The sequence below is a fragment of the Tachyglossus aculeatus genome, unplaced genomic scaffold, assembly GCF_015852505.1.
Source record: "Tachyglossus aculeatus isolate mTacAcu1 unplaced genomic scaffold, mTacAcu1.pri scaffold_101_arrow_ctg1, whole genome shotgun sequence".
Lineage (NCBI taxonomy): Eukaryota > Metazoa > Chordata > Mammalia > Monotremata > Tachyglossidae > Tachyglossus > Tachyglossus aculeatus.
This window is the reverse complement of record NW_024044842.1, coordinates 1,429,756-1,444,558: the sequence shown is the minus strand read 5'-3', so window position 1 is coordinate 1,444,558 and position 14,803 is coordinate 1,429,756. Positions and strand designations below refer to the sequence as shown.

The window sequence follows — 14,803 nt, the reverse complement described above, 5'->3', positions numbered from 1 at the left end:
AGTGCGACATGTAACAGTCCTTTGTCGCTGCAAAGGGACGCCTGGCCTACCCTAAGTGGAACTGATTGAATACTCATGCGGCATTGAGGCGATTGGTGAAGGTGAATACTATTGACTGACCGATTGATTGAAGGCAGGACTGCATCTATTGACTGAAGGCTGCCAGCAATTGAGGTATATTGCTGCGAAGCACTAATAGAAAGAGCACAAGCCTGGAAGTCTGAGGACCTGGGTTCTAATCCCAACTCTGCCACTCTGCCACTTGCCTGCTGGGTGAATTTGGCAAAGTCACTTAACCGCTCGGTGCCTCCATTTTCTCGCCTGTAAAATGAGGATTAAATCTAAATCCCTCCGATTTAGACTAGGACCTCCACGTGGGACAGGGACCGTGACCAACTTGATTCTCTTGTATCTACCCCAGCGCTTGGTACAGTACTTGGTATACAGTAAGAACTTAACAAGTACCTTCATTAGGGATGTTGCCAGGAGACAGAGTGAGGCTGAGGTTCAGGGTCTCAAATGAAGCTGATCTGACAAGAGTGTGGGCTCCATGGAGTGTCCTCAATCCCTTTTCCCTGTCTGGTGGCCACAGTTCTGGCCATTGCCCCCCGAATGCCACTCCAGGGATGGCATTGGTCTGGCCTTAAAAGTCCCATTTCCCATTGGCATCTATCCTAGAACAGGCTAACATTATCTGTCATGTGGTCTCTCCCTCTCCCGTTTCCCTCCCCCTCCGCACCTTTCTACTTTACCCCAGCCCCGAGGCCCAAGATGCAGCACCCACAGAGTGACCTCAGTCCCACTGTTTAATGGGGAAAAAGCTTCAGGAAATAAGACATCAACTCAACAGGGGGAGGATGGGCTGCTTCATTCCCTGGGGAGGAGCTGGGAAAGTCAGAGGTTTATTTCCCCCCCTTTACCCCCGCCCGGCCTCCACCGAACGTGAGGTCCAGGAGGGAAAGATTCTGCCAAGACGGTCAGGGAGGGGGGCCCGCGAGCGTGGGGAAGGGGGACGTCGAAGCCTGGAGGGTCGTAGGGCAATGGAGGAGGTGAATCAGGCACAGGATCACCTCCAAGGGGCAGGGCCAGCTGCTCTGGTAGGCGGGGCACACAGCGGTGGAGATCAGCTCAGGAGTCCTGCGGATGAGAGGGAAGACAAGGTGACTCTGGATCTCCAATCCCCATCCACGACATCAGTTTTCCTATAGGGGACACCCATGGCCTTTTCATTTCAGGCTCTGGAGGCGGGGGCATCTGGAATCAAGTGTGTTAGCTGATGGTAGTCGGTAGAAGTGGAATCTCCTAGAAACCGCTCCAGGAAATTCCCCCTTTCTTTAATGGTGCTTATTAAGCGCTCGATATGTGCCAGGCTCTGTACTTAACATTGGCGCAGATTCCAGCTATTCAGATTGGACCCAGGCCATGCCCCATATGGGGCTCACGGTCTTAGTCCTAATTGTCAGATGGGCACAAAAAAGTTAAGTGACTGGTCCAAAGTCACAGAGCAGACAAGTGGCAGTGGCAGGATCAGAATCCAGGTCCCGACTCCCAGGTCCGCGTTCTTTCCGTACTTGTTTTGTTTCGTCGTCTGTCTCCCCCTTCTAGAATGTGAGCCCGTTGTTGGGTGGGGATTGTCTCCATCTGTTGCCGAATTGTACTTTCCAAGCACTTAGTACAGTGCTCTGCACACTGAGCGCTCCATAAATACGATTGAAGGAATGAATGAATGAGTGAGCGATGAAGTAGTGTCCAATTCCCTTTTCCCAACCTAGTGGCACCATGGCCGCCATCACAGGTGGTGGGGAGAGGAGGTCTGGGGCTGGAGGAAAAACAACTTCTCCAAGGTAGGCCAGAGCCCCCAGACCCTTCCCGCTCCACCTGTCATGTCCGGATGATCCCAAGGGGCCAAAGCGTGGAGAGGCATGTCCTTTGTGCAGGAAAGGGAAAGATCAGAGACCTTACCTGCAGGCTGAGGGCCGGAGTGTCCTGGAACAGAGAGACATGATAAGGCTGGGCAGAAACAGATCGGATCCCCGACCTTCTCCCTCTCCCTTCCTCCCCACTAGACCAGTGAGCCCAGAAGCTGGGACTCAGGGGAGGGAAAGGAACGGGACTACGGAATTGGATGGCTTGAAATGCATCCACCCCGAGATAAGAGGAATCACATAGGGATCCCACAAACCAGGAGACCCCCTGGCTGCTGTTAACCCTCTGAGCTCTGTCATTACTCAGCCCTGCTGCCACTGCTTGGAGAGACTCTATCCCCAGTGGCTTCCCCTGAGCACAGAGTTTGGACTCCCCTGCTAAGTCCCTTCTAAGGGATGAGGGAAACCTGAACACTGGGCCAGAGACCCCCAACTCCCTGAGTCCCAGTCCCACTAGAGATCCTGGGGGAAAAACAGGGAGAGCCTCTGCTCTCATCCCAGATCCCGTTACCTTTCCGGCCCTTGAAGTGGACGGTGAGTCCCACGGCCAGGAAGATGAGCCCCAGCACCAAACCCCCGACTCCACTCAGCATCTTGCTCCGGGCAGATTCAGACTGGGCCCCTGGGAAGGACAGGTCACAGGGGGTCACCCTCAGTGTTCCCACCAGGGACATTAGTGGCCAGTTTGGGAGTTGGGGAACAGAGAGGCCGGGAGGTAGCCTGGTCCCTTCTTGAAACTTGGACGGGGGGAGAGGGGAGAGTGGGGTCAAGGGTCATCCTTCTCCCAGGGTCCCCATCTAAGTGAGAGGTAAAAGGGCAGGAAGGATCCTGGGTTTCTGCTCTCACCCAGCCTGGGAAGGGATAGAAGAGGAAAGTCCAGGACCCGGGGCCCAGGTAATGTCTCCTTGTGGGGAATCTCCCATCTCCCAGATCAACTCCCCAAGTCCCTTAAAGATGTGCCCAGGGCCTTGAGGGGAGGGTGGCTGGGTCCTCTGATCTCCATAGGAGGGGCTAGGATCTCTCCAGTCTCCATAGTGATGAAATCAATAGTGCTGGAGCTCATGCCGGTGCAAAACCCCAGGACACAGAGGGCCAAGGAGAAACACCGGCCACAGGATGTTGCATTGGGGGTGGGCGGGGCAGGGGCGGCCTCTCACTCCACTCCACGGTGATGGGGCCCTGCAGGCTGGTGTGCTCTACGTGGCAGGTGTAGACGTCTCCGCTCTTGGGGGTCGTTTCCAGCATCACCAGGACCTGGAAGGTCCAGTCTCCATGACGCATCAGTTCCGTGTGCACGACACCCTCCTTCTGCTCCTGTCCATTCCGCAACCACTGGACTTGGATGTCTCCCGGGTAGAACCCCGTCACAGAGCAGACGAGCGTCTGGTGTCTCTCCAGGGGCTTTGTCTTTGCCTGGGAGACCTTCACTGTGGGCTGGACTGGGGGAGGAGGGAAGGGGAGAAGAAGTCAGAGACAATGGGACTGTCCTCCCTCAGGCAACCCAGTAGCACCAAGGGCTTCCTGTCCCGTCTGAAGCTAATTATTGCTGGTGCTTCCTTTTCTTGCTGGATTCCCCAGCCCCCCCACCCCCAGCTTCCACCCCTTTCTAAGTAACAATGGAGGTGATGGTGGTATTTATAAAGCACTCATGTTGGCCAGGGCACCGTAGTAAACGCTTCCACAGAAAATAAGATGTTTACCCATCGCCTCTCTGTGCTCCTTACCCTCTGCCCTCTATGTCTCATCTGCCAAGCTAGCTCTCTTCCTCCCTTCAAAGCCCTACTGACAGCTCACCTCCTCCAGGAGGCCTTCCCAGACTGAGCCCCTCTTTTTCCTCTCCTCCTCCCCATCTCCTCCGTCCTACCTCCTTCCCCTCCCCACAGCACTGATATATATGTTTGTACAGATTTATTACTCTGTTTATTTTACATGTACATATTTACTATTCTATTTATTTTGTTGATGTGCATATAGCTTTAATTCTATTTGTTCTTACGATTTTGACTGCTGTCTACATGTTTTATTTTGTAGTCTGTCTCCCCCTTCTAGACTGTGAGCCCGTTGTTGGGTAGGGACCGTCTCTCTATGTTGCCGACTTGTACTTCCCAAGTGCCCAGTCCAGTGCTCTGCACACAGTAAGTGCTCAATAAATACCATTGAATGAATGAATGAATCCCCTCAACACTTCTTACCCTGAGCCCCTCTATGACCCGTCCCCATGCACCCCTCTAAGTTCCCTACCCATTGCCCCTCCATGTTCCACTCCCTTCCCTCACCATCCTTTGTCCTTCCTTGCCCCCTTTCCCAATTTCCTTCCCCGCCCCCTGTCCTGCCACTTTTCCCTGCCTCCTGCCTCACTGCCCTGTGTATCCCCCCTACTCTACCTCCTCTCTGTGCCCCCTACACACTGCTCCGATATGACCCTCATCTCACCACCTCTGGATTTCTTCCCCCCTGCGACTCTGGGCCGCCATGCTCCCCAGCATACCTGCATACACCCTCATCTCTTCCCCTTCACACACCCCAGCCCATCGCCCCTCTGCACTCCCTTCCTCACCACCCCTCCACACCCCCTAGTCCTTCACCCGTCCGGGCCCCTAGGCCTTCACCCCTCCGTGCCGCTGACATCACCAGTCCTCCCTACTCCATGCCCTACCTCATCTGCATGCTGTTCTGGAAAGGAGTATGGCCTAGTAGAAAGAGCACAGGCATGTGAATCAGAGGGCCTGGGTTCTAATCCTGTATCTACCACTTTTTAATTTATTGCTTTGATGCTATTTGTTAAGGACTTACTATGTGCCAGGCACTGGATTCACTCCTGGGATTTCATTGATTTCTTTGATAATATTGGTGAAACACTTACCATGTACCAGGCACTGTAGTAAGTCCTGGGGTAGATACAAGACAGTCAAATTGGACACAGTCCATGTCCCACGTGGGGCTCACAGTTTTCATCTCCATTTGACAGATGAGGGAACTGAGGCACAGAAAAGTTAAGTGACTTCACCAAGTGACTTCTCCGTTATACTGTACTCCCCTAAATCCTTAGTACAACACTCTGCACATAGGCAGCACTCAGGAAATACAATGGATTGATTGATAACAATGGGAAGCAGCATGGCGTCACAGATAGAGCCCACGTCTGGGAGTCAGAAGGACCTGAGTTCTAATCGTGGCTCTGCCAATTGTCTGCTTTGTGATCCTGGGCAAGTCACTTCACTTCTCTGTAACTCACTACTAACCTCATCTTAGCAATCAGCTCTCTCCAGCCTGCCTCACCTCAGTGTTCTCCTCCAACAGCCCAGACTGCATACTCCGCTCTTCTAGTGCCGGCATCCTCTCTGTACCCCAATCTTATCTACCTCGCAGCTGACCCCTTTCCCTCATCCTCCCCCTGGACTGAAACTCCGTTCCCCCTCCACAAATACCAACCTTTTTATTATTATTATTATTTTATTATTTTATTTATTTTATTTATTATTATTATTATTATTATTATTACGAGTCCCATGTGGGCCAAAAACTGTGACCAACCCCATGTGCTTGTATCCAGCCTGGTGCTTAGTACAGTGCCTAGCACATAGTAAGCACTTAATAAGTGCCATTATTATTATTATGCATTATAAATAATTTATTTTATATTAACGTCTGTCTCCCCCTCCCCTTTTAAACTGCAAGCTCGTTATGAGCAGGGGATGCGTCTGCTAATTCTGTTGTACTCTCTCAAATGCTTAGTACGGTGTTCCGCACATAGTAAGTGCTCAGTTAATACTATTGACTGATTGAGTAGTTAATCTGTAAAAAGGAGAGTAATACTATGACTTATGTAGGACATAGACTGCATCCAAATTGATTAGCTTGTCTTTACCCCAGCACTTAGTACAATGCCTGGAAAATGGTAAACCCTTAACAAATACCATAAAATAAAATAAAATAAAATGGAAGAGAATAAAATAAAATGACCAATAGCATTAAAAAAAATGGGACATGGATTGCATCCAAAATGATAGGCTTGTATTTACCCCAGGGCTTAGTACAGTGCCTGGAACATAGTAAACACTTAACAAATACCATAAAATAAAACAACAAATAGTATTTTAAAAAATGGAACATGGACTATGTCCAAACTGATTAGCTTGCATTTACCACAGTGCTTAGTATAGCACCTGGAACACAGTAAACCTTTAAGAAATAGAATACGATAAAATAATGAATCGTATTTTTAAAATCTGGACTTTTATTGCATTCAAATTGATTAGCTTGTCTTCACCCCAGCAAGTAGAACTGTACCTTAGTACAGTGCTTGGCACTTCACTTCTCTGGGCCTCAGTTTCCTCATCTGTCAAATGGGGAATAAGACTGTGAGCCCCACGTGGGACAATCCGAATACCTCGTATCTACCCGAGTGCTTAGAACAGTGTGTGGCACATAGTAAACGCTTAACAAATACCATCATTATTATTATTATAGTAAGCGCTTGAGAAGTACCATCATTATTACTTGGAACATAGTAAACACTGAACAAATACTGTAAAATAAAATAAAACAAAATAATGAATAGCATTATTAAAAGGAATATGGAATGCACCCAAATTGATTAGCTTGTGTTTACTCCAGTGCTTAGGATAGCACCTGGAACATAGGAAAGCCTTAACAGAAAGAATATAATACAATAAAATTAAAAGGAATAGCATTAAAAGAAATGGGATACGGACTGTATCCAAAGTGATAAGCTTGTATTTACCCCGGCACTTAGTACAGTGGCTGGTGCATAGTAAGAAGTAGCACGGCAGAGTGGCTAGAACATGGGCCTGGGAATCTTAAAGTCATGTGTTCTAATCCCTCCTCTGCCACTTGTCTGCCGTGTGACCCTGGCCGAGTCACTTCGCTTCTCTGTGCCTCATCTGTAAAATGGGGATCGAGCCTGTGAGCCCCTCGGGGGATGGGGATCGGGTCCAACCTTACTGGGGGGTGGATCAATCAATGAATCGTATTTATTGATCACTTACTGTGTGCAGAGCACTGTACTAAGCGCTTGGGAAGTACAAGTTGGCAACATATAGAGACAGTCCCTATTCAACAGTCGGCTAACAGTCTAAAAGATACCCACCCTGCGCTTAGTACAGTGCCTCCCACATAGTAAATGCTTAATCAATCAATCGTATTTATTGAGTGCTTACTGTGTGCAGAGCACTGTACTAAGCGCTTGGGAAGTACAAGTTGGCAACATATAGAGACGGTCCCTACCCAACAGTGGGCTCACAGTCTAAAGGATACCCACCCTGCCGTTAGTACAGTGCCTCCCACATAGTGAACGCTTAATCAATCAATCGTATTTATTGAGCGCTTACTGTGTGCAGAACACTGTACTAAGCGCTTGGGAAGTACAAGTTGGCAACATATAGAGACAGTCCCTACCCAACAGTGGGCTCGCAGTCTAGAAGTCTTAACAAGTGGCTTGATTATTATTATTACTATTATTATTATTTTTATTATTATTATGAGAATGCCTTTAATGAATACAATTAAATAACGAATACCATTTTAAAAACCACCTAGCTTGAATTAGTCCCAGGGGTCAGTACAGTGCCTGCCACATAATAAGCCCCGGAAAAAATGAAAGAAAATCAGGAATGTGGTTTCAGAAAGACCCAGGCGGCGGTGGGACGTGTGTGTGGGGGGCCCATCGTGGGGATGGTGGCCCGGCCCGGGGAGGGGAGGGGAGACCCGGCCCTGCTCACCTCTGCGCTGCACCAAGAAGCCATCACTCACGCCGTAGTTGTGCCTGCAGATCGTGTCCACCGCGGCCCGTTTCCCATCCATGAAGTCCTTCTGGCTGTTCCAGTACTGGGCGTCCGGGCGGCCCAGCTCGGTCACTGACACGAAAACGCCCACGTCGCTGTCGAAGCGCGCGATCTCCTGCCGGTCGTAGATGTGTCTGACCACGTAGTGCACCCGCTCCGTCCCGTTGTGGAAGGAACATTCAAACTTTTCCTGGAGCAGGAAATGCTCTGCGGGGAGAACAGAGCGGGCCGGGCCTGGCTGATGGACAGTGTGGCCGGGGGGAGGGGACACCCCCCATCCTGCCCCCCGCCCCCCATTGCCAACCTACAGCCCGGACCTCCGAGTACGAAGTCCATAAATTCTAATCCCGCCCCTGCCACTTGTCTGCCGTGTGACCTCGGGCATCTCACTTCCCTCCTCTGGGCCTCGGTGACCTCATCTTTAAAATGGGGATGGAGACTGTAAGCCCCCCGGGGAGAGGTCCGGTGACCAACTCGATTAGTTTGGATCCACCCCAGCGCTCAGTACAGTGCCTGGCACATAGTTCATTCATTCAGTCGTATTCATTCAGTCGTATTCAAGGCCCTGCTGAGAGCTCACCTCCTCCAGGAGGCCTTCCCAGACTGAGCCCCTTCCTTCCTCTCCCCCTCGTCCCCCTCTCCGTCCCCCCATCTTACCTCCTTCCCTTCCCCACAGCACCTGTATATATGTATATATGATTGTACATATTTATTACTCTATTTATTTATTTATTTATTTATTTTACTTGTACATTTCTATCCTATTTATTTTATTTTGTTGGTATGTTTGGTTCTGTTCTCTGTCTCCCCCTTTTAGACTGTGAGCCCACTGTTGGGTAGGGACTGTCTCTATGTGTTGCCAATTTGTACTTCCCAAGCGCTTAGTACAGTGCTCTGCACATAGTAAGCGCTCAATAAATACGATTGATTGATTGATTGATTGAGCACTTACTGTGTGCAAAGCACTGTGCTAAGCGCTTGGGAAGTACATAGTAAACACTTAACAAATTCCGCTTCGGCCACTTGTCCGCCGTGTGACCCTGGGCCAGTCACTTCACTTCTCTGGGCCTCGGTGGCCTCATCTGTAAAATGGGGATGGAAACTGTGAACTCCGTACAGGGCAGGGACTGTGTCCAACCTGATTTGCTTGCTTCCACCCCGGTGCTCAGTACAGTGCCCGGCACATAGAACTTATCAAATACCATCATCATCATTATTATTACCACTATTCCCCACTGCTTTCAAACATGCCCAAGTTCCCTCTAGACGATGAGCTCCTTGTGGGCAGGGAATGTGACTATTTATTGTTATATTGTAATAACAATGACGGTATTTGTTAAGCACTTACTATGTGTCAAACACTGTATTAAACCCTTGAGCAGATACAAGATAACCAGTTTGGACACAGTCCCTTTCCCACATGGGCTCACAGTCTTAATCCCCGTTTTAAAGATGATGGAACTGAGGCCCAGAGAAATAATAATAATAATAATAATAATAATAATAATAATAAAATATATTTGTTAAGTGCTTAGTATGTGCCAAGCACTGTTCTAAGCGCTTGGGTAGGTACAAGGTAATCAGGTTGTCCCACTTTGGGCTCACAGTTTTAATCTCTATTTTACAGATGGGATAACTGAGTCACAGAGAAGTCTTTTACACAGTCACCCAGCAGACAAGTGGCAGAGCAAGTGCTTTATCCACTAAGCCACATTGCTTCCCTAAATAACTATGGTACTTGTTAAGCATTTACTATGTGCCAAGCACTGTTATTACTATTAATCATATTTATTGAGCACTTACTGTGTGCAGAGCACTGTACTAAGTGCTTAGGAGAGTGCACTATAGCATCAAACACATTCCCTGCCCACAACGAGCTCAAAGCACCAGGGTAGATATAAATGAACTAGGTTGGACACAGTCCTTGTCCCACATTGGGCTCACACTCTTAATCCCCATTTTTTTACAGATGAGGTAACTGAGGCCCAGAGAAGTGAAGTGACTTGCCTAAAGCCACACAGCAGACAAATGGCAGAGCCAGGACTAGAAACCACAATCTATGGATAACACATGGGCCGGAGTCATAATCCTGGTTCTGCCACTTGCCTGCTGTGTGGCCTTAGGCAAGCCGCTTCACTTCTCTGTGCCTCAGTTACCTCATCTGTAAAACAGGGATGAAGACTGTAAGCCCTGTGCAGGGCAGGGACTGTGTCCAACCTGATTAGCTTGTATCCACCCCAGTGCTTAGTACAGTGCCTGGCACATCGTAAGCATATAACAAATACCATAATTATTAATTATTATTATTATGACCTCCTGACTTCCGGGCCTGTGCCCTATCCACTACAAAAGTGCTTAACAGTGTTTTGCACACAATAAGCATTCAATAAATACAAATGAATGAATAAAAAATGCTCCCTTGACCCGATGGCTACCTCCAGTTATTGCCCCATCTCCCTCCTACGGATCTTTTAGACTGTGAGCCCACTGTTGGGTAGGGACTGTCTCTATATGTTGCCAATTTGTACTTCCCAAGCACTTAGTACAGTGCTCTGCACATAGTAAGCGCTCAATAAATACGATTGATGATGATGATCCTCTCTAAACTCCTTGGGCGGGTTCTCTAAACCCCCTGCCTCAAGTTCCTCTCCTCCAATTCTCTCCTTGATTGATTGGTTGTGAAGGGGGGATGGTTAGATTGAAAGGGGACGGGAAGACAGGGAGTGCTTTGACAGGAAAGGAAGAGTCGCAGAGAGGTGCGTTGGTGGGAAAGGGGCTTGTCGAGGATGAGGAGGAATGGGGGTTCCTCCAGAGGAATGCCAGAGGGTGTAGGCATTCAATCAATCAATCATTTTGACTGAGTGCTTATTGTGTGCCGGGCAGTGTACTATGTGCTTGGAATAGAACAACACGACAATATAACAGACACATTACCTGCCCGCAGTGAGCTTACAGTTTAGAGGTGGAGAAAGACATTAATATACATAAATTGCGGAAATGGACAGAAATAATGTGGGGCTGGGGGTGTTGGTGAGTAACAGCAGAAGTCAGGGCGATGCAGAAGGAAGTGGGAAAAGAAGAAATGAGGTTTTAGTCAGGGAAGTCTTCTTAGAGATGTGCCTTCAGCTTTGAAGGTGGGTGGGCGGGGGGGTGTAATTGTCAGTTGGATTTGAAGAGGGACGGCATTCCAGGCCAGAGGCAGGACATGGGCTAGAGGTTGGTGGCAAGATAGATGAGACCGAGGTATAGTGAGAAGGTTAGCATTAGAGGAACGAAAGGTGCGGGCTGGGTTGTTGAAGGAGAGAAGCGAGGTGAGGTAGGAGGGGGTAACTGAACCCTTGGAACCGCCCCTCTCCTCACCTCAAAAAGAGCACACTTCCCTCTACACATTCAAAGCCCTGCTGAAACCCCGCTACTCCAAGAAATTTTCCTGGATTCATTTCCCATCACACTGAGACATATCTTCCTTTCAGCCAACTCAGGCACTTATCTGTTATCTATCGCCAAATGTGTTTGCGTGTATATCTGTGTCTCCGTGTGTTTTTGGTTGTGCATGTGCATGTGCATGAGTGAGTATGTGTGTACTCAATAAATTATTTTGACTGCTCTTGTTGTAAATATTTTAATATTTGTCTTCCCAGTTAGACTGTAACCTCCTCGTGGGAAGGGAACCTGTCACTTTATTCAGTACTTTCCAAGCACCCAGTACAATGTATCGCACAAAGTAGATGGTCAAGAAATGCTGCTGCTGCTGCTACTATGACTACTACTACTACTACAACTACTACTACTACTAGTAGTAGTTCCTTCCTCTCCTTCCTTGTCCTCCTTCCCCTCCCCACAGCACCTGTATATATGTATATATGTTTGTATGTATTTATTACTCTATTTATTTATTTTTTTATGTGTACATATTTATTCTATTTATTTTATTTTGTTAATATGTTTTGTTTTGTTCTCTGTCTCCCCCTTCTAGACTGTGAGCCCACTGTTGGGTAGGGACCATCTCTATATGTTGCCACTTGTGCTTCCCAAGCGCTTAGTACAGTGCTCTGCACACAGTAAGTGCTCAGTAAATGTGATTGAATGAATGAATAAATACTACTACTACTACTACTACTAGGATTACTACTAGTCTTATTATAGAGCATGGTCCTGGGAGTCAGAGGACCTGGGTTCTAATCCCTGCTCCACCAATTGTCTGCTGTGTGTCCTTGGGTTAAGTCACTTCACTTCTCTGTGCCTCAGTTACCTCATCTGTTAGAGCCCATCATGGTCAGGGATTGTCTCTTTATTGCTGTATTGAATTTTCCAAGCACTTAGTACAGTGGTCTGCACACAGTAAGTGCTCAATGAATATGATTGAATATATAAAATGGATATTAATAATAATAATGGCATTTATTAAGCACCTACTATGTGCAAAGCACTGCTCTAAGCTCTGGGGAGGTGACAAGGTGATCAGGTTATCCCACGGGGTGCTCACAGTCTTAATCCCCATTGTACAGATAGGGAACTGAGGTACAGAGAAGTTAAGTGACTTGCCCAGAGTCAAACAGCTGATAAGACTGTGAGACTATTGTGGGACAGGGACTAAGTCCGACCCAATTTTCTTGTATTTCACCCCCCTCCCCCCAGTGCTTAGTACAGTCCCGGGCATGTGATAAGCACTTAACAAATAACATTATTATTATTACCTTTTTACTAGTACTATTAACCTACAACGCATCAACTCCACAGCACTGATGTACATACCTTTAAATTGTACAGTGATCTGCACACAGTAAGCACTCAATAAATACGATTGAATGAATATTATAAATTATTTATTTATATTAATGTTTGTCTCTCTCTCTCTAGACTGTAAGTTTGTTATGGACAGGGAACATCTCCGTTATTTTGTTGTACTGTACTCTTCCCCCAGGCCTTAGTACAGTGCTCTGCACATAGTAACTGCTCAATAAATACCATTGATTGATTTACTGATTATTAACCTGACCCTTAGCACAGCCTTATTTCACCTTTCTCGATTTCTATTAGCTCTTCCCTGCACCGTGGCTCCAGTCAGAAATTCTCCACTATGGTCTCTTTTTAATGGTATTTGTTAAGCGCTTACTGTGTGCCAAGCAATGTAGTAAGACCTGGGATAGATATGAGCTTATCAGGTAGGACGCAGTCCATGTCCCACATGGAGCTCAGAGTTTTCTCCCCCATTTTACCGATGAAGTAACCGAGGGACACAGAAGTTACTTGCCCAAGGTCACACAGCCGACGAGTGACGGAGTCAGGATCAGAACTCAGGTCCTTCTGACTCCCAGGCATGAGCCCTATCCACTAGGCCACGCTGCCTCTCCTGTTAGGGTTCTAATCCTCACTCTGGCCTCTTCCCCTTCCTTCTCCTCCCTCTTCTTTACCTCATCACCAGAATTGATTGGCATCTACTATGTGTGGCACACTAGGGACTTGGCAAAGTACCACAGAAGAGCCCTCAGAAGCTTGCAGTGTACTAACTTTCCTATTCTATTCGACCACAACAAGGGGCTCTCTATAATCCTTAATAACTCTAGAGATTCTCCCGTCCTCTCCCCCAGTCTCGACTTTATCCACCTTGTTTTATGTCTCCCATTCCCTGCCCGAGATCCCCCCAGGAGTGGCTCTCCCCAAACCCCCAGCCTTTTCCCCATGCCCCTGGCAGGACCAGGATTCTGGGATGTTTTATCTCTGGTGGTTGATAGCAGTCCAGCCTGAGAGGGATTGGAGAAGGGGAGTAGCAGTTGACCTTGCACCCCTACATCTGGATGTAGCCAGTCTCCCAGGATGGGGTTGGAGTGGGGCATCCTCTGGATCCCCCTTCTGCCCACAGGGACGTGTCAGGATGCCGGGCTCAATGGGGGTACCTCTCTGGACTTACCTGGAGGCTCCCGGCCCCCAGCCCCAGGGAATGTCAGCACCATCAGCGCCACTGCCACAGCTGCTGCCCAGAGACTCCAAGGGACCCGCAGAGACACCATCCTGTAGGCCGGAGAGAGGGTGGGGAAGTGAGGAGAATAGCAATCAGGACGGCTCCCACCCAATGCCACCTGCCCCCCAAATCTCTCAGGGTAAGAGGCAAGGGCTTCCCCCTGTCCCCCCAGGGATTGGTCATCCGGTGGTGAATGAACCAATCAGCATTAGGTATGTCCAGTGTCATCAGTCTCTGGGCAGGGATAGTCCTTGAAGGCTCAACTTTTATACTTAAACTTTTTGGACAGTGGAAACCTCAGTAACTCAGATCAATCAGGCAATCAATCAGTGGTATTTATTGAGCGCTTACTATGGGCCAAGCAAGGTACTAAGCACTTGGGAGAGTACAATACAACGGAATTAGCAGACACATTCCCTGGACAACTCATTGGGAGAGTGAGAGGTGGCTGAGCTGGGAGAATTGACCGGTTAAATTCCTGGGTCCTTCCCGGGAGCCGGGCAGAGGCAGCCTCAGGGTCAGTGCACCTAGCCCCTGAAGGAAGGTAGAGTACGTGAGATGTGTCTGCCCCTTGGGTCTCTGGGGGTCTCTGCCACCGGAGCCTCAATGGGACAGCTGAGGAGGTAGGGTCTCCAGCCTAATAAGGAGGGCTAAAATGGTTTGGAGCTGGAAGAGATCATTGAACCCCTCGTTCTAATCCCGGCTCAGTCACTTGCTTGCTGGGTGACCTTGGTCAAGTCACTTAACTGTTCTGTGCCTCAGTTTCCTCATCTGTAAAATGGGAGTTCAATTCCTATTCTCCTTTCTTATATTGTGAACCCCATGCACCTGATTATTTTATATCTATCCCAGTGCTCAGTACAGTGCTTGGAACACAGTAAGCATTTAACTAACACCATTATTACCACTGTTGTTGTTACTATTATTATTACCCCTAAAGGAGAAATATTCTCAGATACCTGGATGCCCCTGTGATTGGAGTTTGCCTATCAAGTCAGGGTGGTTTCTCCCTGCATCCACATTAATCCTTTCCTGATGGACAGAAGCTGAGGGAGGCGTGGAGGGGGGCACATACCTTCAAATTTGGGGTATCCCTTCAGTTGTTCTGGGGT

General features: G+C 48.3%; 1 protein-coding gene across 2 annotated transcripts in view; it reads right to left on the bottom strand.

The window, feature by feature from the left end:
- LOC119922251 (H-2 class II histocompatibility antigen, E-S beta chain) overlaps positions 1–13,791 on the bottom strand; it is a 30,862-nt gene extending 17,071 nt beyond the window's left edge. The window contains exons 1-6 of one of the 2 annotated variants that reach the window (XM_038742213.1): positions 13,641–13,791; positions 7,667–7,936; positions 3,083–3,364; positions 2,437–2,547; positions 1,963–1,986; positions 789–1,137 (exon numbers count right to left, since the gene is read on the bottom strand). In XM_038742213.1, the coding sequence (XP_038598141.1) occupies positions 1,124–1,137; positions 1,963–1,986; positions 2,437–2,547; positions 3,083–3,364; positions 7,667–7,936; positions 13,641–13,740 (801 nt within the window). In that variant the 5' untranslated portion in view covers positions 13,741–13,791 and the 3' untranslated portion in view covers positions 789–1,123. Of the gene's footprint in view, positions 1–788; positions 1,138–1,962; positions 1,987–2,436; positions 2,548–3,082; positions 3,365–7,666; positions 7,937–13,640 lie in introns of those variants that run through there. The other variant, XM_038742212.1, reaches the window with a different exon arrangement.
- Between the last annotated feature and the right edge of the window lie 1,012 nt (positions 13,792–14,803).